The sequence below is a fragment of the Elephas maximus genome, chromosome 9, assembly GCF_024166365.1.
Source record: "Elephas maximus indicus isolate mEleMax1 chromosome 9, mEleMax1 primary haplotype, whole genome shotgun sequence".
NCBI lineage: Eukaryota > Metazoa > Chordata > Mammalia > Proboscidea > Elephantidae > Elephas > Elephas maximus.
This window is the reverse complement of record NC_064827.1, coordinates 15,607,356-15,633,246: the sequence shown is the minus strand read 5'-3', so window position 1 is coordinate 15,633,246 and position 25,891 is coordinate 15,607,356. Positions and strand designations below refer to the sequence as shown.

The following is a 25,891-nucleotide window of genomic DNA, read 5'->3' as shown; positions in this document are numbered from 1 at the left end:
CCACCAGTGAAGCCCCACCTCTACTACCCCAACCTAAGACACACTCAATCTTTTTGAACATCCTTTTTTTGGCTCCAAAATATGCCAATAACCCCTGCTGTACACTCTTGAGTAGTTTTTAGAACTAAGTAGAATCATCAAGTGTTGTTCTTAGTTGCCATCAAGTTGATTCCAACTCATAAGCATCCCAAGTAAACTTTCTTACATCAACATACTCGTTGCCACTGAGTTGATTCTGACTAACAGCAACCCTACAGGATAGGGCAGGACTGCTTTTGGCCCCATACGGTTTCCAAGGTTGTAATCTTTACGGGAGCAGATGACAAGTCTTTCTGCCTCGAAGCGGCTGGTGGGTTTGAGCCACCAAGCTTTCAATTATTAGCCAAGCTTTTAACCACTGCGCCACCCGGGCTCCTTTACATCAATGTGTTACACTGAAAGCAAGATAGTAACCCTCACACTTTAAAGATGAAATATGTTGTTTCAAAATCTCCATCAAAAAGCAAATCGAGTATCTATAGAAACTTTCATTCATAAACACATTTACAACAGCACTGTACTTCTTAAATTTGGGTTGAAGAAATAATTCTTAGGAGATACAGTAAAACCTGCAAAAGCCAGAACCTGTGTAAGGTGGAAACCTGTCAGAGAAGGAAACTCAAATATTTTCCACTAAAATGCACCATAGAAAAGTGGTAAGACTAGACCCTGTCAAAGGCAGAAACCTTGTAAGACCCAGAAAAATAAGGCAGTCCCGTGGAGTTCTGGCTCTCACAGGTTTCACCTCATGACTCTGTAACAATGGGATTCCAAACAGCTAGCTGGAGCAGGAGCTCCCTGAAAGCTATGGGTCGTGCTCTGTCCCACAGGGTCACTATATGAGTTGGAATCAACTCGACGGTAACAGGCATGAGGGGTACATAACAGTTCACCAGAAGATTCGTAAAATGTATACAAGTTATTCTTAGAAATTTTAACGTTTCCATAGCTTCATGGATAAACAACATTCTACATAGAGCAATTCTCTGGAGGCATTACGACACTAGCTTAGACTATTAAATGTGCTTTCCTTTCACAAGGCTAGCTTTTGTTTTTAAAAATTCACCCCTCCTTATTTTAAAATTAAAAAAATAATAGGTTATTCTCTACAAAAAGGAGCCCAGGTGGCACAAACAGGTAAGTACTCAGCTGCTAACTGCAAGGCTGGTGGTTCAAACCCACCCAGTGGCTCCACGGAAGAAAGACCTGGCAATTTGAAAGATCACAGCCAAGAACCTATGGGACAGTCCTCCTGTGTCACAAGGGGTCACTGTGAGTCAAAATGGACTCACGGGCACCCAAAAACAATTCACCAGTATGTAAGTGTGCATGTAAACTGGATGCCTGAAACTCAGTAACACACAAATGTTATAAGGGGTGGTTAGGTTTCTAAAGTAATACACCACAGGGTTGTATTAGAACTACAGACCAACCACAAAGTGCCCACACGATACACAAAGGTTTCCAGCTCTTACTAAGAACTAAGAGAGCCCTAATAAAATTTCAAGTAAGCAAATCTTATGATATCCTCTCATCTCTTTGAGCACGTCTCTGCCTGCCTTTGAATGTCCTGGAAGAGCTCTAAGGCCTAAACTCCATAAAACTCTTCTTTTAAAGATCTCCAAAATTCACCATATTCTATAAAATTATTTGCATCTACAACCTCCCCTAAACCAAAGCTTTCATGTTCTCAGTGCAAACATTTTAAACTAAATCACTCTGCATTATGCAAGAATACTGAGAGCCTCTTAATTTACCTACAGGTGTGTTACGGATTGAACTGTGTCCACTAAAAAGATATGCTGAAGTCCTAACTCTAGTACCTGTTAAGGTGACGCTGTTTGGAAATAGGGTCTTAAAAGATGCTATCAAGGAAGTTAATATGAGTCATATCAGGGTACGGTGGGGCGTAATAGAACCTGAGCACTGTCCTTATAAAAGACAGCAGACACAGGGACACACAGGGGGAAGATAGCCCAGCAAATGTGCATCTACACGCAATGGAATGCCAAGAAGCACCTGGGGCTACCAGAAGCTGGGAGCCTTCTGAGAGAACATGGCCCTTCTCATACTCTGAAAGTGAACTGAAAAAATAAACTTCTATTCTTGTAAGTCACCCAATTTGTGGTATTTTGTTACAGAAGCCCTAAGAAACAAATACGAGGCATTTTCACTTCTAAGGAAAATTTTGTTAACCTAAATTTATTTTAACTTACATAGTTTCAGGGATTATAAACATTTTTCAATAAAAATGAAAAACTTCAGACACAGTATGAAAAGGCATATCCCAGGAAAAAAGAGTCTAAAGCTAGAGTCTGGCACCTCTTCCCTACTTATTCATCCCAGTTACATAACATAGACCTTAGTATCATCACCTGGTCCAGTACCTGATTTTTTAAATGAGAAAGCTGTAAGTACAGAGATCAAGGTTCACCACTAATATACATCATGCAGGCTCCTCTAAGGTATTTCTACATTTCATTTCACTCCTGGAAAAACTACGTGATGGCAGCGTCGTCCAACCTCCTCATCTAACTTTACAAGGGGGAGGAGAATTAGTGGTAGTAGTAACAGTGTAAGGCTGATTGCCATGAGGAAGAGGTCAGACTTACCTCCTCTAAATTTTTTTACTGACACTAACCATCCCTCTCATGGCACTCTACTTCTCTGCTGGCTACAAAGAACTGACAGACTATGCTCACCGTTATGGGGTTTATTAGGAAAGTTGTTGTTGTTAGGTGCTGTCAAGTCAGTTCTGACTCATAGTGATCCTATGCACGACAGAACAAAACACTGCCTGGTCCTGCACTATGCTCACAGTCGTTGTTATGCTTGAGCCCACTTTTTCAGCCACCATGTCAATCCACCTCGTCAAGGGTCTTCCTCTTTTACACTGACTCTCCACTTTACCAAACACGACGTCCTTCTCCAGGGACTGATCCCTCCTGATAACATGTTCAAAATATGTGAGACGCAGTCTCGCCATGCTTGCTTCTAAGGAGCATTCTGATTTTACTTCTTTCAACACAGATTCATTGGTTCTTTTGGCAGTCCATGGGATATTCAATATTCTTTGCCAACACCATAATTCAAAGGCAACAATTCTTTTTCAGTCTTCCTTACTCACTGCCCAGTTTTCACATGCATATGAGGTGACTGAAAACAGCATGGCTTGGGTTAGGCACACTTTAGTGTCAAGGTGACATCTTTGCTTTTTAACACTTTTTAAGGAGGTCTCTTGCAGCCGATTTGCCCACTGCAATGTGTCATTTGATTTCCTGACTGCTGCTTCCATGGGTGTTGATTGTGGATCAAAGTAAAACGAAGTCCTTGACAACTTCAATCTTTTCTCTGTTTATTACAATGGTGATTATTGGTCGAGTTGTGAAATTTTTTGTTTTCTTTATGTTGAGGTGTAATCCACACTGAAGGCTGGAGTCTTTGACCTCACCAGTAAGAGCTTCAGGTCCTCTTCACTTTCAGCAAGCAAGGTTGTGTCATCTGTGTAACGCAGACTAGCAATCAGTCTTCCTCCAATCCTGATGCCCCGTTCTTCACAGAGTCCAGCTTCTCAAATTATTTGCTCAGCATATAGACTGAAGGAGTTTGGTGAAAAGATACAACCCTGAAGCACACCTTTCCTGACTTTAAACTACACAGTACCCCCTTGTTCAGTTCGAATGACTGCCTTTTTTTTCCTATGTACAGGTTCTTCATGAGCACAATTAAGGGTTGTGGAATTCCCATTCTTTGCAATGTTATCCGTAATTTGTTAGATTCACACGGTTGAATGCCTTTGCATGGTCACTAAAACACAGGTAAACATCTTTCTGGCATTCTCTGCTTTCAGCCAGGATTCACCTGACATCAGCAATGATATCCCTCATTCCACGTCCTCTTCTGAATCCAGCTTGAATTTCTGGTAGTTCCCTGTCAATGTATTGCTGCAGCTGCTTTTGAATGATCTTCAGCAAAATTTTACTTGTGTGGGATACTGTTTGATAATTTCCACATTTGGTTGGATCACCTTTCTTTGCAGTAGACAAAAATACGGATCTCTTTCAGCTGGCTGTGCAAGTACCAGTCTCGGAAATTTCTTGTTATAGATGAGTGAGCACTTCGAGCCCTACATCCGTTTGTTGAAAACATCTCAACTGGTATTCCGTCAATTCTTGAAGCCTTGATTTTCACCAGTGTCTTCAGTGCAGCTTGGACGTCTTGATCATATGCTACCTCCTGAAATGGCTGAACATCAGTCAACCAATTCTTTTTGGTACAGTAACTCTGTGTATCCCTTCCATCTTCTTTTGATGTTTCCTGCTTCATTCAGCATTTTGCCCATAGAATCTTTCACTATTGCAACTTGAGGCGTGAGTTTTTTTGGACGCTAATGACCAAAGACAGTTATTAGAGAAGCAACAGGTTACAATTTAGGATTAGAAATGACTCAGGATATAGTTCTTCAATTAAAACTATCTCTTCTGAGTCATGCTTGTAGCAGGCCTCTCTCTGATCTTCAGCTTCTTGGTCCCTTAGCCCCTCGGCCTGCCCCTGCCCTGCTTGGGTAAGTGTTACAAAGCTCTCTAGCCCTACCAATGAATGCCCAGGGGCACCGTACTTCACCAGAGAGCCTCCTGCCAGAAGGTGCTCAGCTCTTTCGCTCTCTTGGTCGGTAAGCCTAGTTCCACAGACAAGTGCCTGGAGGCACCCCACTCTGCCAGAAAGTCTCTTGCTCAAAGGCTCTTCTCAGCTCTCTTGGTCTGTGGGTCGGCACACCCCCTGTAACTGACTTGTTCTGTGGGCCAGGAAGCCCACTGTACTGTCTTGTGTCAGTCTTCTGGTTCTGCTGCCTCAGTTTGGCACTGCCTCCAGTGTCACGGTTCTCCTTTCTCTCCTTCTTTGTCTCCTGGATCCAGAGGGTTTTCAGAACAGGGACCCTGGGTCTAAGGAACACACTCTGCTCCCTTTTCTTCTTCGTGGTTGTGAGGTCCCTCCTTTCTGCCTCTGAGATGGCTCATTTTAAGCCAAGTGGGATGGCAAAAGTGACCAATCCCCTCATTAGGGTTCCATATACGTTATTTGCATGGTCCCACTTCCCACAAGGGTGCCATGTACATTATCCGCATTATTAGGAAGCTGTCTAATGCCACTGGTGGGCCACAACCACCTTATTTGCATAATCCCACCCAATTATTTGGTGGGAGTTAGGAGACCATGGTGAAAAACACCATATAAAAACCATCTACTGCACTGCAACTTCATACTTCTGAATTCAAAGATTCCCTGAAAACTAACGTTTTTCATTCAGGGTTTTATGGTAGTAGTTTCAGGGTTGTTGTGTGTAGCGTAGGAGTTTGAGGCAAGGACAAATGAGTAATTTTAAATTCCGAGGACTGCCTTGCATTCATACAGTACCCAACTCCAAAACCAACCAACATATATTCTTAAGAATATTCACAACGTCCTTCAGAAAGTTGACACACATTTTTATGTTCCTTTTACCAGGAGAATAAAGTGGTCTACAGGTTTCTACTCTAGCCATCCCTTGTAAAGTTTAGGTATGTCTAAAATTAAGTTCATCTATTTTGTTCTTATTAGTTGCCATCAAGTCGAAATCGACTCATGGCCATTGTGTGTGTGTCAGAATAGAACTGTGCTCCACGGATCGACAGGTCTGTCTGCTTTTTCAGGTGCCTCTGGGTGGGTTTGCTGACCTATCGGCTAGTAATCATTTGACCGTTCGCACCACTCAGGTACTTTTGCCTACTTCAGAGGCAAAAATAAATTTTAGGCTTTCCAAATACAATTTGTTACACCAGAGTGAAGCTTAATACTAAATTCAGGAAACAATTTAAAAATCAAGTTCTAATTATATTTTTTGTATATCCTTGAGAGAAGAGAGTTATATACGCCTAATTACTCAGTGGGCATGCAACAATGTAAATGAGTTCGTACCTCATTTAAGACCCAAATGATAAACAATATGACCCGACCTGTTGCCCTCCAGTGGATTCCGACCTGTTGCCCTCCAGTGGATTCTGACTCAAAGCAACCCTACAGGACAGAGTAGAACTGCCCCACAGTTTCCAAGGAGCACCTGGTGGATTTGAACTGCACACCTTCTGGTTAGCAGCCATAGCTCTTAACCACTGCACCACCAGGGTTTCCATAGACAATATACATATTCAAAAATGCAACCAAGCAGCACACAGAACAGTCAGTTTGCTGGTAGTTACAATTTTATAACAGCCTGTTTTATTCTGATATATGCTAAAAAATTAGAGCCTCCAAAACTTAATGGCGAATTATCTGATTTATGGCCCAAATATTATACTCACATAAAAAAGATACAAGACTTACATAAAATCCATCATCACTTTTAACAGGGCTGTGTGTGAGGACAGTCAAGGACGCTATAGGCATTCCAATGGTAACATACAGAGCTCTGGGAGTTCTAATTTAACTAAAACCAGTATTTCACGTAGTTCTAATGAGGCCAAGGTCGCAACCTCTCATCACATGGTCGAGTTAGCTATGAAACAAGAAAAAAAAAAAAAAAAAAACTCTACTCTGACATCGATTAGTACTGCCTTCTTTGAAAAAAAAAAAATCATTTTTATACTCTGTTTTTTAAAGACAGACCTGCAACAGCATTTGCAAAGAGTAGACCGTATTCCATTCACCACTTAGTTTTGAAGGTATTTCTCTTACCTAGTCGGTAATTACATACAAGAAAGAAAACATAACCGAGACGCACAGAAAGCAAAAAACAAAGAGTTGAGTTTCACGTCCACGGTCTTCCCAAGTCTTATTATTTCCAGGTGTTAATACCAAGGAGCAGCGCAGAGAGATTTGAGTTTTACTTCCGCTGCCTGCCAACACCCCCCCTCCCCCGCCGCCCCTTTAATTCTCCGCTGAGTCCCAGAACTGCAAGAGAAAGGGACTAGTTTTAACGTGGGGAGGGGATTTCGGGGGATGGGGGAGGGCGGGAAGCGGGATAACCAGACCGTTCCCGAAACACAAAGAACTCTGGCTGTAGTTTCCAGAATAAGTTATTACAGGCCTGTCAAGTCTGGCACCGGGTGAAGCCCAACAGGCTTCCCCTAGCTCCCGGCCGGCGACCTCTCCAGCAGCGCGGAGCTGGGAGCACCCCGGCGGCCACATTTCGAATTGCGGCAAGTTCGCACAGATTTGTTCCCTGGGGAAGGGGGCAGGGAGGGGAGGCACGTCCCGGCTGGCGAGGGGCGCGGGGGCTGCCCGGAGCCGGCCGTCGGGCCGCCGCAGAGGCAGGGAGGTCGGCGGAGAGGCTCCGACCCCCGGAGGACGTGCCGGCCGCACACACGCGGCCCAAGCCAGGGCGCGAGGCCGGCAAGACGGCGGTCCACGCGAGGGGCAGGGTCCGAGCTCGGGTGGAAGTTGGGGGCGGGACGGGCCGGGGCGCCAGGAGGGAGCGGCGGCGGCGCGACTTACTCGGCTGAACCAGATGCTGAGGCGAGCCGGGGCCAGGACGGCGAAGAAAGCCCTGTGCGGGTCGGCCTGGACGTGGAGCGGCGCCTCGGCCGGGCGCCCCGGCGGGCACAGCAGCCGCTTGGGCCAGCCGCTCAGGAAATACATGGTCCGCACGGAGCCGCGACGCCCCGGCGCCGGCCCCGGCCCCGTCCGCCACACTCAGCGGGCCCGGGCCGGACGCCCGCCTTCCACGCCGCCACCGGCCCAGTCGGCGGAGGCGGCAGCTCGGGGCATCTGCCCGCTGGCCGAGCCGGGTCGACGCGACCCTGCGCGACGAAGGCAGCCCGCGCTGACGGGCCGAGAGTGGGGGAGGGCGGGGGAGGACGAGCCGGCCTGGAGGGGCGGGGGCACCGCGGGGCCCGCCCCGGGCCTGGCCCCGCCCCTTCCTCGGCCGCGAGGGCGTCACCACGCCGCGCCGGGTGGGCCGGCCCGGGGCGAGGGGAGCGCGCACGCGCGGGCTGTGAAGACTCCTCCCCTTCCCCTGGCAGCCCTCGGTCTGGCTTCTGAAGCTCCGCCCTGAATCTCACGCGTGCGCGTTTGCCCCCTTCCCGCCTCTGTCCGCCTCGCGTTTGCAATCTGGAGTGTATAGTCAGCCAGAATCGGGAGGGAACGGCCTCCTGGAAGCCGGAGGCAAGTGGGTCGGACCCGGTGATGCGCAACCGGGAGGAATGCCCTGCTCGCCTGGCCTTGCCAAGTTTCACCTCCCTCGCCGATTCGTGGGCTCGGTGGAGGGGGCGCGAGTCAGGTGACGCGGGTGGGTGAGGACCTGAAGGGGAGCGCGAGTCACGTGATGCTGGTGGCAGTGGGGCTGTAGGGGGCGCCGGTAACGTGAAGACGCACTCACTGGGTGCCTCTGTGACAGGGCCCAGGCATCAGTGCTGGAGCCCCTCTTGTGTGCCAGAACCCTTTGCTGTAGTCTCGGTTCTCATGGAGTTTCCATCCTAGTTGTTAGTTGCCTTCCAGTGGGCTCTGACTTAAGGCGACTATGTGCACAATGGAAAAAGGAAACGTTTATCCAGTTCTGAGCCTTCTTCACAGTCCTTGTTATGCTTGAGTCCGTAGCTGCAGCCACTGCATCTTTTTGAGTGTGTGGCGCAGTGGTTAAGCACGCTGGGCTGCTAATGGAAAGATCAGCAGTCCCAACCTACCCCATCAGCCGCTCTGTGAGAGAAGGATGTGGCAGTCTGACGCGCAATATTACAGCCTTGAAAACCCCGTGAGACAGTTCTACTCTGTCCTGTAGGGTTACTATGAGTTGGAATCATCTCGATGGATTTGGGTTTTTTTGGTTTCCAACCTAGGGGGCTCATCTTTCAGTACTATATGGGAGAATATTTTACTGTGATCCAAAGTTTTTATTGGCTAATTTTCAGTAGTAGATCACCAGACCTTTCTTTCTAGCCTGTCTTGGTCTGGAAGTTCTACTGAAACCTGTTCACCATGGGTGACCCTGCTGGTGTTTGAAATACTAGTGTATAGCTTCTAGCATCACAGAAGTACGTAAGCCACCTTCATCCAACAAACAGAGAGATAGCTAGCTGGTGGACACCGAGCGGAGTCATTTACTCAGTCAGTAAATTGAATCCTCAATCAGTAAATTTATCCTCTACCAACCCTAACTTTAGAGCAGGCGAGGCTGTCAACCTCTTTTGCACCCTCAGTGGAGTTGATGCTACAAAAGATCCTACAAAAAACATGGACTTCATTTTAGAGCTGCAATGGCTCTTTGAAATCCTGTACTTCAGTGTTTAACTTTTGGACCCCAGAGATCACATTAATCATAAGATAACTTTCTTTTAAAGTATTCAGCCAGTGATAACATGGGGTGGGTGTGTGTGACTGGAATAGCAGAAATGTCTGCTTCTCATTGTATACCTTTCTTGTACGTTTGAACTTTTCCATGTGTTTTATTACTTTTGCAATTAAAAAATAAGAGTTAACACGGGTTTGAAAAAGTGTTAACTGACAAGAAAAGCAGCATAGCAAAGAAGAAAGAAGTGACTTAATATCAGATGTAGCATTGTAGCTAGCATTCATAAAAAATATGTTACCAAAAAAAAAACCTGTTGCCATCATTCTGACTCATACCAACCCTACAAGACAGAGTAGAGCTGCCCCATAGGGTTTCCAAGGCTGAAATCTTTAGGGAAACAGACTGCCGCATCTTTCTCCTGTGGAGCTGCAGGTTCGGTTCCAACTGCCCACCTTTCATTTAGCAGAAAAGTGCTTAACCACTGTACCACCAAGTCGCCTACAAAATCTGTAGCCTTCCATAATAATTTTTCTAAGTTTTTGCTGTATTCCCTGGAAGGTGACCAAAGAACCCCAGGATTCCTCAAAGTGGAAAGTGCCTCAGCGCTCCCCAGCCTCTTGTGGTCAGACCGTGATTCCTTCCTGGTGTTCTAGTCCAGCACAGCAGCCTGCAATGTAGTAAACACAATAAGCCCTGAAAATATTTGGTGGCTGAAATTCTGATACAGATGTACCAAACCATTAGGCAGATAAAGAGGCAAGTTTCTTGACTTGCCAATATAAAATTGTAGAACAATTATGAAATTGCATCATACTTTTATTGAACTTACTCAGTTTTGGTTATGTAGTTGGCAGAAAGAGGACGATGAGTTACAGTGCAGCAGTTCCACTGGCAATTTTACGGAGAATGTATTTGTCCCAGCTCTCCAGAGGAGCCTCATGTATCTTAGCATCTTCTGGGCAAATTAAGGAGCTTCTAAGCAATTGTGATTGCACTCAATTTCCACTTTACCTGACGTTAAAATCTGATTCCTCTGCCACACTCCTTTGTAGCATTTAAGGCTTACAAAATATTTTTGAATGCATAGTCTGGCAATTCCACAGTAAATCTTCAAGGTAGATGATAGTGATGTGATGTTGTTATTCCCACTTTCTTGACGAAGAAACTGAACAAGAGAGGTTTAGGGTGCGCCTAAATATGCATGGCCTGATAAGAACCTAGCTTCCTTCTACAGATCCAGTGCCCCTTAGGCTGTTTGGATTGACCTGGATTGTGATGACTTGTCTGGGAAGTTAGAAGAAGAGAGACAGGTATATCCTCTGAACCTTTCTCCCTGATGGAGGGAGGGAGTGAAATACCTGACTTGCTCCCAAACCCCATGTTTAAAAGTTCCCCTATTGCGATAGAAACCTTAGGGACTCCATTTTCCAACTTTCAAATACCAAATTCTAAGTTTGTTTTGTAAAATAAACTAACAGTCCTCATGCCCTAGACTATTCCTGTCCTTCTCTCCCTTCCCTCACCCCAACACTGCCAGCACTCTCAGCCAAGACTAAGCTGATAAACGAAAGTTAACAGGTACATATTTCCATCTATCAGTATAACAAAGTTTTTTTTTTTTTTTTATTGCAAGAAATAACGTTGGTAAGAAAAGTGTCTGGGAGACCCAAATTGTACTCAGCTGTTAACCTAAAGGTTGGCAGTTCTGTCTAACCCACCCAGTGACTCCAGGGAAGAAAGGCCTGGGAATATGGTTCTGTAAAGATTACAGCCAAGAAAACTCTGGAAAATTCTGCTCTGTAACACACGGGGTCACAGTGATTCAGAATCAACTTGACAGCAGCGGGTTTTTTTGGTTTTTTAGCATGCAGGGAAATGGACTTAACATGTATACATTGTTGGTGGGAGTATAATTTGGTGCAATTTTTCTGGAAGGCAGTTGGCATTATATATAAAAAAAGAGAAATCTTAAAAACATGCAGACTCTTGGATGTAAGTTTCTTTTCAGGATTTTTGCCTGAGGAAATAACCACTGATGTGTACAGAGTTTTAACTTGAAGAATGTACCTGACAATGGTGTGTGTAAGATTCATAAATCGGAAATAATCTAAATATTAATTGCAGTCTTTCCTTACAATAGAATATTTTGCAAAAATAAAGTTATGTTGGAGAAAAGTAACCATATAGAAGTGGGTTCACTATAAGTTAAAAAAAAATTTGTTGCCATCGAGTGGATTCCAAACTGCCCCGTAGGGTTTCCAAGGAGCGGCTGGTGGATTTGAACTGCTGACCTTTTGATCAGCAGCTGAGCTCTTAACCACTGTGTCACCAGGGCTCCCACTATTAAAAAGAACCAAACGAAACCCGTTGCAGTCCTGTCAATTCCAACTCATAGAGACCCTATAAGAATATACCTGCCCCGTAGACTTTCCAAGAAGCAGCTGGTGGATTTGAACTGCCAATCTTTTGGTTAGCAGCCATAGCTCTTAACCACTACACCACCAGGGTTTCATTAGGAAGTAATAAAAGCAGGTTAAAAAGTATGTTCAATATGATCCCATGTGTATGCATGCCATGTAAAACATACACGTGCCGTAGAAGAAACTTGAAGAAAATGCACCAAAATATTGGAGTTTATGTCTGTTGAAAGAAAAAAATCTAATCAGTAAGTCAGTTAGCATTATAACGTTTTATTGGGTGGAAAAAACTGAGAACAGGGACCACCACTCCGAAGAGATCATTTTGATCAGCTTATATAGAGTACAAACTCTTAGGAGATTTCCCCAAAGGGAAATTTAAAATGACTGGTTGTCGGCAGGAGGTGGCTTGGATTGGTTTATTAAGCCTGCGTGCCTGCATTCTATAGGCTAGTTATGAACTCTCTTACTGTCTTTTCCACTAATTTTTAGTTTCTATAAAGGGTTAAGTGTTAAAGTGGGGGAGGGCATTTTTTTTTACGTCCCTGATAACATTGGTGCTTTCTTATGTTCTTTGGGCTTTTTTTGTATTTTCCTAATTGTGTGTAATGAACTTTCGTATTACTTTTATAATGAGAAAAAAGTTACTTAAAACAAGCAGAGTTAAATTGCTAATGATTGATAATGTCCCACTTACCCTGCTCTAAGTAGGGCCTGCAATGCTGGTAAATCAAGGGAAGTAAAGGAGTCATGTGGAGTTTCAGGCACAGTCCCAAGGTTACTGCGTCACCAGACTAAAAGGAGACCTGCATACTTGTGCACACGTTCTCAAGCTTCTGATGGTGGGACAGAGCGGAGCTGGATTTTGGTTTCGAGCATGCTACTACCAATGTTTGGGAACCTCCTTGAGACCCGATGATGATATTCACTGGAGGTGATACTCCTTTAATTTATGGCTCTTTGTAGCATAGTGGTTAAGAGCTACAGCTGCTAACCAAAAGGTCGGCAGTTCGAATCCACCAGGTGCTCCTTGGAAACCGTATGGGGCAGTTCTACTCTGTCCCGTAGGGTCACTATGAGTCGGAATCGACTCAACGGCAATGGGGTTAATATCCTTTTGACATTCAGCGTTATTACACTTTAGTTACATGCAACTGATGTATTTGCTTCGGGGCTGGACTCTTGATTATCATTTGTTCCCTTCTGAAAAGTGGAAATGAACATCTCAGTGGAAATGCTGTGATGGCTGGGTTTTGCTTCAAAATAACCTGGGAGTGAGCGGAGTAGGTAGAGAGATGTATGAAACAAGATTGGCCATGAGTTGGTGATCTGGAGCTGAGTGCTGGGTACTTGGGACTGTATCATGCTGTTCTCACCACTTCAGCATATTGTTGACATTTTCAGTAATAAAATGTGGGCACTTAAAAAGAGCATCTCAGTAACTCTAGTCATATGTGACTAACCAGTTCCCCTTGGTGGTAATTCTATTCTTTGATGTGGTGAAATTCATGTGAAATTGTTCACTACAGATTAGTAAGTAAATACAAGTAAGCCCATGCTTACCTTGCTTACTGGGTAATCTGCCGCTGTGAGGGATCGTAAGCTTAGAAAGAGGCTTTGATTCTGTAGGAAGATGCTGTCGGGTTGGGAGAGAGACAGATTCCAACCATACCTAGAAGCAGAATCTTTGAGGTGGTGAGAAAATGTGAAATTGTTCACTACAGATGATCTGGTAAGCAAGGTAAGCACTGTGCTTACCTTTCCTATTGGATAATTCACCCCTGCTTGGAAGACAGGTCTGGCGATCCACTTTAGAAAATCAACCACTGAAAGCCCTGGAGAGCACAGTTCTACTGGGACACACATGAGGTCCTCATGAGTCAGAGTGACTCTATGCCAAGTGATTTTCCCTGGCCCATTCTGATCACCTTCATGTTGCCCTGCCAGCCCTCTAAACCACCCTTAAAGATCCCTTATCTCTACCCAAAGATAGCAATCTGTATCAAACAGGTAAAAACCAGTTTACTTGAAAATGTTTGTTTAAAAAGCAGGGAGGGATTATCCACCTCTCTACCCTAGACCTCTGTTGAAATGATCATTTGACCAAAATGTGGCAAGCATGTTGGGATACTTCAAGACTCCAGGAATGAGGATTGCGGGCTGAAATCCTCCCAGAATTATCTCAAGACAGCCTGTTACTGCTCATACAGTTCCCTGTTGTGACCAAAGTGTTCACTAAAATTAATCTCTGCTTAAGGTTTCATCATTCTTTCTGAATCTACGGATTTTATAAAAATCATTCCAAACCAAAAAACCAAACCCAGTGCCTTCGAGTCGATTCGACTCATAGCAACCCTATAGGACAGAGTAGAACTGCCCCATAGAGTTTCCAAGGAGTGCCTGGCGGATTCCAACTGCCAACCCTTTGGTTAGCAGCCATAGCACTTAACCACTACACCACCAGGGTTTCCATAAAAATCATAGGCATTTCTAAATTTGTTCATCGGAAATGCACTAGTAAAAAAACCTCCAAGCAAGTTGGTGCCCGGCCACAATCCATGACTGCCCTGACAGGGAGCACAGCAGAGGACCCCTGACGGAACAGGAGATCAGTGGGATGCAGACCCCAAATTCTCATAAAAAGACCAAACTTAATGGTCTGACTGAGACTGGAGGAATCCCGGCGGCCATGCTCCCCAGACCTTCTGTTGACACAGGACAGGAACCATCCCCGAAGACAACTCATCAGAAATGAAAGGGACTGGTCAGCGGGTGGGAGAGAGATGCTGATGAAGAGTGAGCTAATTATATCAGGTGGACACTTGAGATTGTGTTGGCAACTCTTGTCTGGAGGGGGGATGGGAGGATAGAGAGAGAGGGAAGCTGGCAAAATTGTCAAGAAAGGAGAGACTGAAAGGGCTGACTCGGGGAGAGCAAGTGGGAGTAGGGAGTGAGATGTATGTAAACTTATATGTGACAGACTGATTAGATTTGTAAACGTTCACTTGAAGCTTAATAAAAGTTATTAAAAAAAAAAAAAACCTCCAAGCAAAAAGTTTCAGAACTGACTTAATTCAGGTCCTTATGATAACCATATAATAAATTTTAAACGTGATGTCTAGTTGTAAGCAAAGCTTAGTTAATGCAGCCATAAAGTTCAGTATGTGAAAGCAAAGATGGTCAAGGAATTAAAATGTGTCAACACAGTAGTTAACATTTTAGAATACCATTAACTTAAACAAAAGCAAGATTTTCCCCATGTCCATGTTATTTCATGAAAATATATTAGGCACCACTGGAAGTCTAGTTAATAAAGACCACAGAGTCACAAGCTGAGAAACTATCCTTTAAAACAAAACAAACAATCCTGTTGCCATAGAGTTTATTCCAACTCTCAGTGACCCTGTATGACCGAGTAGAACTGTCCCATAGGGTTTCTTAGGCTATAATCTTTATGGGAGCAGATCCCCAGGCCTTTTCTTCCTCAAAGCCACTGGGTGGGTGTGAACCTCTGACCTTTTAGTTAGCAGCAGAGTGCTTAACCATTGCACCACCAAAGCTCCTTAACTATCCTTTAAGTGTAGTAAAATTAATCGTTGGTGGCACAATGATTAAGCACTCAGCTGCTAATCAAAAGGTTGGCAGTTTGAACCCACCCAGCAGCCCTGCAGGAGAAAGACCTGGCAATCTGCTTCTGTAAAGATTACAGCCCAGAAAGCCCTGTGGGGCCATTCCACTCTGTCACACGGGATTGCCGTGAGTCAGAATCGACTCCACGGCAGACAACATCAGCAACAAGTGTCGTAAAGTTTGTATAAAAGAGCCTCATTCAGTTCATATTATTATGAAACATAATATTTAATAAATATTTTTTACATTCAGGCCATATGGGTAAGTTATGAATCCTCTGAAGTTATATGTGCATTTTTTCCCCTTTCCTTCACTTTTTTTTTTTTTGAAACCCTTCCTTCACTGATGACTGTATCCTCAATGTTCAGTTGATAACATCTTGGCATTTCTTTCTTGTTTATTATTCCATTTATTAATGGTTGCATTTCCTGGGTTCCCTTAGCTCTTATTAAACTTTGGGCAAATATAAATCAAAAAGAGAGTAGCGCAAAAGAGAAGTTTCTGAAAGAAGCCCACCCACCCATTTCCAGCAGTCCAAGAACCATCTTGTGTGACAATATTCAGTACTCCAAAACCTTTGTCTCCTGCCTCCCAGATACACTGGCACCTTCAAGAACAGGGGGCCGTCTGTCAGAGGCTGCTTTCCAAGACTAGAACCCCACTGTGCTTTCCCTGCGGCAGTGTGCCTGGATTCTCCTCCTCCATCGGCCCACCTTTCCTTTCCTGTTTGTCTTAGCTTTGGTTCCCCCAGAAGCAGAGCTGGAGACAAGGTGGCGGTGGTGGTTGTGTACTGTCAAGTCAATTTCGACTCCTAACAATCCCACGTGACGGAGTAGAACTGCCTCAGAGGGTTTCCTAGGGTGTAATCTTTACAGATCACCAGGATTTTTCTCCCTCAGAGTGGCTGGTGGTCTAAAATCACCGACCTTTCAGTTAGCAGCCAAGCGCTTAACCTATGAGCCACCAGAGCTCCATCTGAGGCAAGGATACACATGCCATCAGGAGAAGTAAGACAGGGAGGGGAAGGCAGCCAATAAAGGAAGTATTTTCAAGCAAGTTAGCACTATGGCTAACAGGCTTACTCTCTCTGGGGAATTCTGGGAACCAGTGTAGACTAGAACCCATGCCTCTGAGTTATTCTACCTGAGAAATGAGAGCTGGAGCGTTTGGACACCAGCTCTTACCAATCATTGGTTAAGGGCTGCTTCTACAGTAAGGGGGCATTACCTCTCCACACGTCCAGGCTGCCCTGCTCAGTTGGAGCTTTGGCCACCAGAAAAAGCCATTAGGCAAAGAGATGCAGCTGCTGCAGTTGGTAAGGCCCAAGGGGACATGGGCCACACGGGTGTCTGAGATCTCAATCTAGTATACTAAGACACATTATCAAAAGCCAAGGCTCAGGAAATAGGGAAGAGTTAAGATCAAAGGCAGTGGAGGCTGACTGGATTCAAAGCCTAGGCCTGTAACCTCTCTCAGCTTCAACATTCCACATAGGGTTGTTGGGGGATTGAATAACATAATCCATGTAAAAGTACCTAGTATTGTCACATAGTGCTTATGCCCTCAAAATTTTTCTGTAGTGCTTATACTAAAATTGAAACAATACAGATAAGATTAGCATGGTTCCTGCACAAGGATGACATGCAAATTTGTGAAGAGTTCCATATTTTTAGGTTTCTACACAGAAACAATCTTTGATGGTTATGAGGGAGGGGAGCAGTGGGGAGGGAAAAGCACTAACTAGACAACAAGCTAAGTGGTAACTTTGGTGAAGGGTAAGACAATACACAATACTGGGGAAGTCGACACAACTGAACAAGGCAAGGTCATGGAAACTTCACAGATACATTAAAATCCATGAGGGACTGAATTACTGAGCTGAAGCCTGGGGACCATGGACTTGTGGGACATCTAGCTCAATTGGCATAACAGTTTATAAAGGAAATGTTGTACATCCTACTTTGGTGAGTAGCGTCTGGGGTCTTAAAAGCTTGTAAGCCCAACAGAGAATTTTGAAAAGGAAATCACAAAATCAATACCATTTACAATAGCCTCCAAGAAGATAAAATATTTAGGAATAAATCTAACCAGAGATATGAAAGTCCTATACAAAGAAAACTATAAGATGCTACTGCAAGAAACCAAAAGCTACAAAAGTGGAAAAACATACCTTACACATGAATAGTAAAACTCAACATTGTGAAAATGTCTATTCCGCCCAGAGCGAAATACAGGTACAATGCAATCCTGATCCAAATTCCAACTACATTTTTTAACGCGGTAAACAAATCACCAACTTCATATGGAAAGGGAAGAGGCCCCGGATAAGTAAAGCATTACTCAAGAAGAAGAACAAAGTGGGAGGCCTCCTACTACCTGGTTTTAGGATTTATTATTTTGCCACAGCAGTCAAAACAGCCTGGTACTGGTACAACAATGGATACATAGACCAGTGGAACAAAATGGAGAATCCAGACATAAATTCATCCACCTATGAGCAGCTGATGTTTGACAAATGCTCAAAGTTAGTTAAATGGGGAAAAGTACAGTCTCTTTAACAAATGGTGCTGGCATAACTTGATACCCTTCTGCAAAAAAATGACACAAGACTAATATCTCACACCATGTACAAAAACTAACAAAATGGATCAAAGACCTAAATATAAAATCTAAAATGATAAATATCATGAGATTAAAAATAGTGGCAATGCTAGGAACCCTGATACATGGCATACACAGAATATCACACCTAACAATGCACAAATACCAGAACAGAAGCTAGGTAACTGGGAGTTGCCAAAAATCAAACACGCTCATCAAAAGACTTCACCAAAAGAGTAAGAAGACAACTTACAGACTGGGAAAAAATTTTTGGCTACGACATACCGAAAAGAGTCTAATCTCTAAAAGCTACAAGATACTGCAAAACCTCAAAAACAAAATGACAACCCAATTAAAAAATAGGCAAAGGATAGGAGCAGGCAATTTACCAAAGAAGACATTCAGGCGGCTAACAGATACATGAGGAAATGCTCACAACCATTAGCCACTAGAGAAATGCGAATCAAAGCTACCACGAGATACCATCTCACCCCAACAAGGCTAGCATTAATCCAAAAAAAAAAAAAAAAAACCCACAAAATAATAGATTTTGGAGAGGTTGTGGAGAGACTGGGACACTTAAACACTGCTGGTGGGAAAGTAAAATGGTACAACCACTTTGGAAATTGCTCTGGCGCTTCCTTAAAAAGCTGAAAATAGAACTACCATACAATCCAGCAATCCCACTCCTCGGAATATATCCTAGAGAACTAAGAACCATCGCACAAATAGATATATGCACACCCATGTTCACTGCAGCATGTTCACGATAGCAAAAAGCTGAAAACAACCTAGGTGCTCATCAACGGACAAATGGATAAACAAATTATGGTATATACACACAATGGAATACTGCACGATGATAAAGAACAATGAGGAATCTGCAAAACATCTCACAACGTAGATGAATCTGGAAGGCTTTATCCTCAGTGAAATTAGTCACGAAAGGGCAAATATTGTGTGAGACCACTATTATAAGAACTCAAGAAAAAGTTTAAACACGGAAGAAAATATTCTTTGATGGTTACAAGGGTAGGGAAGGAGGAAGAGCAGTATTCACTAACTAGATCGTGGACAAAAATTATCTTAGGTGAAGGGAAGGACAACACACAATACAGATGAAGTCAGCACAACTGAACTGAACCAAAAGCTAAGAAGTTTCCTGAACACCACCAAACACTTTGAGGGACAGAGTAGCAGGGGCGGGGATCTGGGGACCATGGTTTCAGGGGACATCTAGGTCAATTGGCATAACAAAGTTTGTTAAGAAAATGTTCTGCATCCCACTTTGGTGAGTAGTGTCTAGGGTCTTAATTGCTAGTAAGTGGCCATCCAAGATGCATCAATTAGTCCCAACCCACCTGGAGCAAAGGAGAATAAACATCAAAGACACAAGGAAAATACTAGCCCAAGAGACAAAAGGTTGTGTGTATAAGCCAGAGACTCCATCAGCCTGAGACCAGAAGAACTAGATGGTGCACAGCTACCACCAGTGATCGCCCTGACAGGGAGCACAGCAGAGAGTCCCTGATGGAACAGGAGAAAAGTGTGCTGCAGAACTCAAATTCACGTAAAAAGACCAGACTTAATGGTTTGACTGAGACTAGAGGAACCCCAGAAGACGTGGCCCCTGGAGTTTTTGTTAACCCAGAGCCAAAAGCATTACCAAAGCCAACTCTTAAGGCAAAGAAGATTAGATTGGATTGTAAAACATAAAATAATACTGGTGAAGCATGTACTTCTTAGTTCAAGTATATACACGAGACTGAATGGGTAGCTCCTGTCCAGAGGCGGGATGAGAAGGCAGAAAGGGATAGGAGCTGGCTGAATGGACATGGGAAACCAGGGGGAGTGTGCTGTCATATTATAGGAATTGCAACTAGGGTCATATAATATGTGTACATTATTGTATGAGAAATTAATTTGAGCTGTAAACTTTCATCTAAAGCACTATTAAAAAAAAAAAATAAAGCCTGTGAGTGGCCATCTAAGATACTCCACTGGTCCCACCTCATCTGGAGCAAGGGAGAATGAAGAAAACCAAAGACACAAAGAAAAGATTAATCCAAAGGAATAATGGACCACAATTACCACAGCCTCCACCAGACAGTCCACTATAACTAGATGGTGCCCTGCTACCACCACCAGCTGCTCTGACAGAGATCACAATAGAGCGTCCCAGACGGAGCCGGAGAAAAACGTAGAACAAAATTCTAACTCACTAAAAAAGACCAGACTTACCGATCTGTCAGAGACTGGACAAAACCCGAGTATGGCCCCCGGACACCCTTTTAACTCAGTACTGAAGTCACTCCTGAGGTTCACCCTTCAATCAAAGATTAGATAGGCCCGTAAAACAAACCATAATAAATGTAGCTCAACCATGTATACGAGACTAAATGAGCACAGCAGCCCAGGGGCAAGGATGAGAAAGCAGGAGGGGACAGGAAAACTGGATGAATGGAAGTGGGGAACCCAAGGTCGAGAATGGGAGAGTGTTGACACATCGCAGGGTTGGCAACCAATGTTGCAAAACGATATGTATATTAATTGTTTAATAAGAAACTAATTTGTTCTGTAAACCTTCTTCTAAAACACAATTTAAAAAATGCTGGTTATTACCATTGTTAATGCCTAATTCCCTCACAGAGACTTGAAACTGGACGGGACCTAGAAATGACCTCTGTCTGGCCAGGTTTCCCAGCAGGGACCCAGAAGTTCCAGTTTTGCTGCTGGCACAGCATGGACACTGGCCTCACTGAGCAGAAGTGATGAAACCTCTGGGTTTCGACCTAACTGGTCTGGAAGACATGACCAGATGGAGCTCTCACCAGTGGGGGGAGGGGATTGCCCTAGGTGCAAGGGGCTATTGAGGGCTCAGAGCCATAGACTGATCTCCCGCAGAAGGAGTAGGTTCTAGGGCAGCCCACCTGTGATCCTTCTCCCCTCTGCACTGCTTTCCTACTCAGCCAAACAGTCTTTAATTTTTTTTTTTTTTAAGTTTATGAGAAAAAGTAAGGGAGGAAAGAACTAGTACTTATCCTTCTCCATAACAAGTTCCAACCCAAAAACATAACTGCTCTTTCAATAAAGCAAGTATTTTTGGAATTCCTTAGTTCAAATGAAATTACATGGTTCACATGCTCAAGGCATTTTTTCCAACTGTTTTTCCTCCCCGCTCGGTGAAGACCAGACTTTTGGAAAAACTCAAGCTTTCATTAAAGCCCAGCTGTGTAGGGTCTAAAAGCTGGGTGGGCATTGCTTTGGTTTTGCTCTGTCACTAAGTATCTATCTCCAAAGTGACAGCTTACTGAAGGGGTTTGGGGAAGAGATGTGGAGATCAGGGACAGCCCAGTGAGGGCATGTAAAACCAGCAACAAAAGGAAACTTTGAAGAGAAATGTATCATTTTTTCCAAAAAGCAGAGAACCTATTTTTTCCATTTTTAAGATAACGGATGAAATAAATACATGTTAAATTTATTTCAGTATACAATGCTGGGTTTTTCTAGAACTGTCACTGATTATGAAGTTTGTAATTGAAATTCTGAACTTTTAAAAATGGTTAGCCTCTAGGCGTTACAGATCCCTCTTAAAAATGGTTGCCTTCCTTAAAAATAAACACATGTCGTCCCCTCCAGAATTGGCACTGGAAGGGGGATCTCCATGTGGGGTGGAATAGCTGGATCTTATATTCCCCCTAGATTCATCCTCTCCTTGGCCTGGGGTGGAGGATGCCGGTGCCCCTTTAATTCTGGCCTAAGGGTTCCTGGGTGGCACCATAGGTTTGCCATCAGTGACAAACCTAAAGGTTGGGCTGTTCAAACCCGTGCAGCAGTGCTGCAAAAGAAAGGCCTGGCGATTGGCTTCCGTAATGATTGTACCCAAGAAAACCCTATGGAGCAGTTTTACTCTGCAACGCGTGAGATTGCCGTGAGTCAGAACTGACTCAATGGCAATGAGTTTTTTTGTTTTTGTTTTTTAAAGGTAGAGAGTAGATAGGTTTGATCCCAAGAGCATGCCCTAATACACTTCCTGCACCCTAATCTCTGCCTCAGAGTTTGCTTCCCTGAGAACCAAGTTTGTGATAAAGACAGGGACTGGTCCCTGCAATAGGATAACATGCTTGATAAAGTAGAGGAAGTAAAGTCTAGGAAGATGCTTGACAATGGGCTCAAGCAAAACAATGATTGTGAGTATGGCACAGGACCAAGCAGTGTACCGTTTTGTTGTCCATAGGGCCGCAATGAGTCAGAACTGACTCGACAACACCTAACAGCAACAATACAACCAAAGGAGCCCTGGTGGTGCGGTGGTTAAGCGCTTGGCAGCTAACCAAAATGTTGGCAGATCGAACCCACCAGTCACTCCTAGGGAAGAAGATGTGACAGTCTGCTTCCATAAAGATTACATACAGCCTTGGAAACCCTATGGGGCAGTTCTAGCTTGACCCATAGGGTCACTATGGGTTGGAGTCGACAGCAAATTCTTTTTCTTTTTTTACCTACAGCGGAGGTACATGTACTCAGACACCTGAACTCTTAAATCTGGAATCAAAAAGTATTGTCATTGCTGTTAGGTACCATCGAGTCGGTTCCGACTACAACCACCCTGTGCACAACAGAATAAAACACTGCCCGGTCCTGCACCATCCTCACAATATTGTTATGCTTGAGCCCATTGTTGCAGCCACTGTGTCAGTTCATCTCGTTGAGTGTCTTGCTCTTTTTCTCTGATCCTCTTTTTTATCAAGCATGATGTCCTTCTCCAGGGACCGATCCCTCCTGATAAAATGTCCAAAGTATGTGAGATGTAGTCTTGGGCCATTTTTGCTTCTGATGAGCATTCTGGTTGTACTTCTTCCAAGACAGATTTGTTCCTTCTCATGGCAGTCCGTGGTATATTCAATATTCTTCACCAGCACCATGATTAAAAGGTGTCAATTCTTCGGTCTTCCTTACTCATTGTCCAGCTTTTGAATGCGTATAGGGAGATTGAAAATACCACAGCTTGGATCAGGCACACCTCAGTCCTCAAGGTGACATCTTTGCTTTTCAACACATTAAAGAGGTCTTTTGCAGCCAATTCACCCGTTGCAACGCGTCTTTTGATTTCTTGACTGCTGCTTCCATGGGTATTGATTATGGATCCAAGTAAAATGAAATCCTTGACAACCTCAATCTTTTCTCCATTTATAATGATGTTGCATATTGGTCCAGTTGTGAGGATTTTTGTTTCCTTTATGTTGAGGTGTAATCCATACTGAAGGCTGTGGTCTTTGATCTTCATCAGTAAGTGCTTCAAGTCCTCTTCATTTTCAGCAAGTAAGGTGGTGTCATCTGCATAATGCAGGTTTTTAATGAGGCTTCCTCCATTCCTGATGCCCTGTTCTTCATATGGTCTAGCTTCTCAGATTATTTGCTCAGCATACAGATCGAATAGGTATGGTAAAAGGATGTACTGCTGCAGCCACTTTTGAATGATCTTCAGCAAAATTTTGCTTGCATGTGATATTAATGATATTGTTTGATAATTTCCACGTTCAGTTGAATCACCTTTCTTGGGCATAGGCATAAATACCGATCTCTTTCAGTTGGTTGGCCAGGTAGCTGTCTTCCAAATTTCTTGTCATAGACAAGTGAGCACTTCCAGCACTGCATCCATTTGTTGAAACATCTCAATTGATATTCCGTCAATTCCTGGAGCCTTGTTTTTCGCCAATGCCTTCAGTGCAGCTTGGACTTCAGTGCCATTGGTTACTGATCATATGTTACCTCCTGAAATGGTTGAACGTTGGCCAGTTCTTTTTGGTACAGTGACTCTGTGTATTCCTTCCATCTTCTTTTGATGCTTCTGGCGTTGTTAAATATTTTCCCTGTAGAATTCTTTGGTGTTGCTACTCGGGGCTTGAATTTTTCCTTCAGTTCTTTCAGCTTGAGAAATACTGAGCATGTTCTTCCCTTTTGGTTTTCTATCTTCATATGTTTGCAATGTCATTGTAATACTTTGTCTTCTCCAGCACCCTCTGAAATCTTCTGTTCAGCTCTTTTACTTCATCATTTTTTCCTTTAGCTACTCTACATTCGAGAGCAAGTTTCAGAGTCTTTTGTGACATCCATTAGGTCTTTTCTTTCTCTCCTGTCTTTTTAATGACCTCTTGCTTTCTTCATGCATGATGTCCTTGATGTCATTCCACAACTTGTCTGGTCTTCAGGCATTAGTGTTCAACGCATCAAATCTATTCTTGAGATGGTCTCTAAATTCAGGTGGGATATATTCAAAGTCATACTTTGGCTCTTGTGGAGTTGTTCTATTCTTGTTCTTTTCTTCAGTTTCAACTTGAACTTGCATATGAGTAATTGATGGTCTGATCTGCAGTTGGCCCCTAGCCTTGTTCTGACTGATGATATTGAGCTTTTCCATCGTGTCTTTCCACAGATAGTTGATTTGATTCCTGTGTATTCCATCTGGCAAGGTCCACGTGTACAGTCACCATTTATGTCATTGAAAAAAGGTATTTGCAATGAAGAAGTTGTTGGTCTTGCAAAATTCAATCATTTGGTCTCTGGAATTGTTTCTATCACCAAGGCCATATTTTCCAACTATGCTTCTTTGTTTCCAATCACCAGTAATTATCAGTGCATCCTGGTTGCATGTTGGATCAATTTCAGACTGCAGAGGTTGGTAAAAATCTTCAATTTCTTTCAACCTTAGTGGTTGGTGAGTAAATTTGAATAATAGTGGTATTAACTGGTCTTCCTTGTAGGGGTATGGATATTATCCTATCACTGACAGCGTTGTACTTCAGGGTAAATCTCGAAATGTTCTTTTTGACGATAAATGCAACACCATTCCTCTTCAAGCTGTCGTTCCTGGCATAGCAGATCGTATGACTGTCCGATTCAAAATGGCCAATGCCAGTTCACTTCAGCTCACTAATGCCTAGGATATAGATCTTTATGCATTACATTTCATTTTTGACAGTTACCAATTTTCCTAGATTCATAGTTCGTACATTCCAGTTTCTGATTATTAGTGGATGTTTGCAGCTGTTTTTTCTCATTTTGAGTGATGCCACATCAGCAAATGAAGGTCCTGAAAACTTGACTCTATCCACGTCATTAAGGTTGACTCTACTTTGAGAAGACAGCTCTTCCCCAGTCATATTTTGAGTGCCTTCCAACCTGGGGGGCTCGTCTTCCACCACTATATCAGACCATGTTCTGCTGCTATTCATAAGGTTTTCACTGGCTAATTCTTTTCAGAAATAGATCGCTGGGTCCTTCTTCCTAGTCTGTCTTAGTCTGGAAGCTGAGCTGAAACCTGTCTTCCATGGGTGACCCTGCTGGCATTTGAATACCGGTGGCATAGCTTCTAGCATCACAGCAACACAGAAGCCCCCACAGTATGACAAACCAACAGTAGCAAGAGAAAACCCAAGCAGCCTGTTGTCCGTGTGTGGAGCTGTCTCTTGCCCAGTGATTGATGGGATTAGTGATCACTTCCTTGCAGGGGGAATTTTGCCTAATTCTCTTTTGAGGCCGCTGCCTAATATGTAAGAGGAGACCCCCAGGTGGTGCAAATGATTGCCTTCAGCTGTTAATCTAAAGGTTGAAGGTTCAAACCCACCTAACAGTGCCATGGAAGGAAGTCCTGGTGATCTTTCATAATGATTACAGCCAGGAGGACTTTACAGAGCAGTTCTACTCTGCACACAGGGGTTGCCACGAGTTGGAATTGACTGGACTGCAACTTTTTTTGGTTTGCATAATATTCGTATCAGAATATAATCCAACAAATACAGTATTTATGAAAGTATGGGTTGTGGGGGCCATTTTGTTGTATCTTAGAAATAGAGTCAAAATAAGACAAAATAAATAAAAAAGTAATCTTAGAAACAAAACAAGTACTGATCCGTCTCACTTTGCAAACACTTCCTGAAAA

The 25,891-nt window shown here is 43.6% G+C and overlaps 1 protein-coding gene and 1 non-coding gene across 4 annotated transcripts in view; one reads left to right on the top strand and one right to left on the bottom strand.

Annotated features, from left to right (window-relative positions):
- The window catches only part of RIC1 (RIC1 homolog, RAB6A GEF complex partner 1), a 115,034-nt gene extending 107,166 nt beyond the window's left edge, over positions 1-7,868 (bottom strand). For all 3 annotated transcript variants that reach the window (XM_049896773.1, XM_049896775.1, XM_049896774.1), the window contains exon 1: positions 7,510-7,868. In XM_049896773.1, the coding sequence (XP_049752730.1) occupies positions 7,510-7,653 (144 nt within the window). In that variant the 5' untranslated portion in view covers positions 7,654-7,868. The remainder of the gene's footprint in view (positions 1-7,509) is intronic.
- A 9,039-nt stretch (positions 7,869-16,907) lies between these two features.
- Positions 16,908-17,019, top strand: LOC126083466 (U6 spliceosomal RNA). Its single transcript, XR_007518812.1, has one exon. It is a non-coding gene; the product is annotated as a U6 spliceosomal RNA (small nuclear RNA).
- The last annotated feature ends 8,872 nt before the right edge of the window (positions 17,020-25,891 follow it).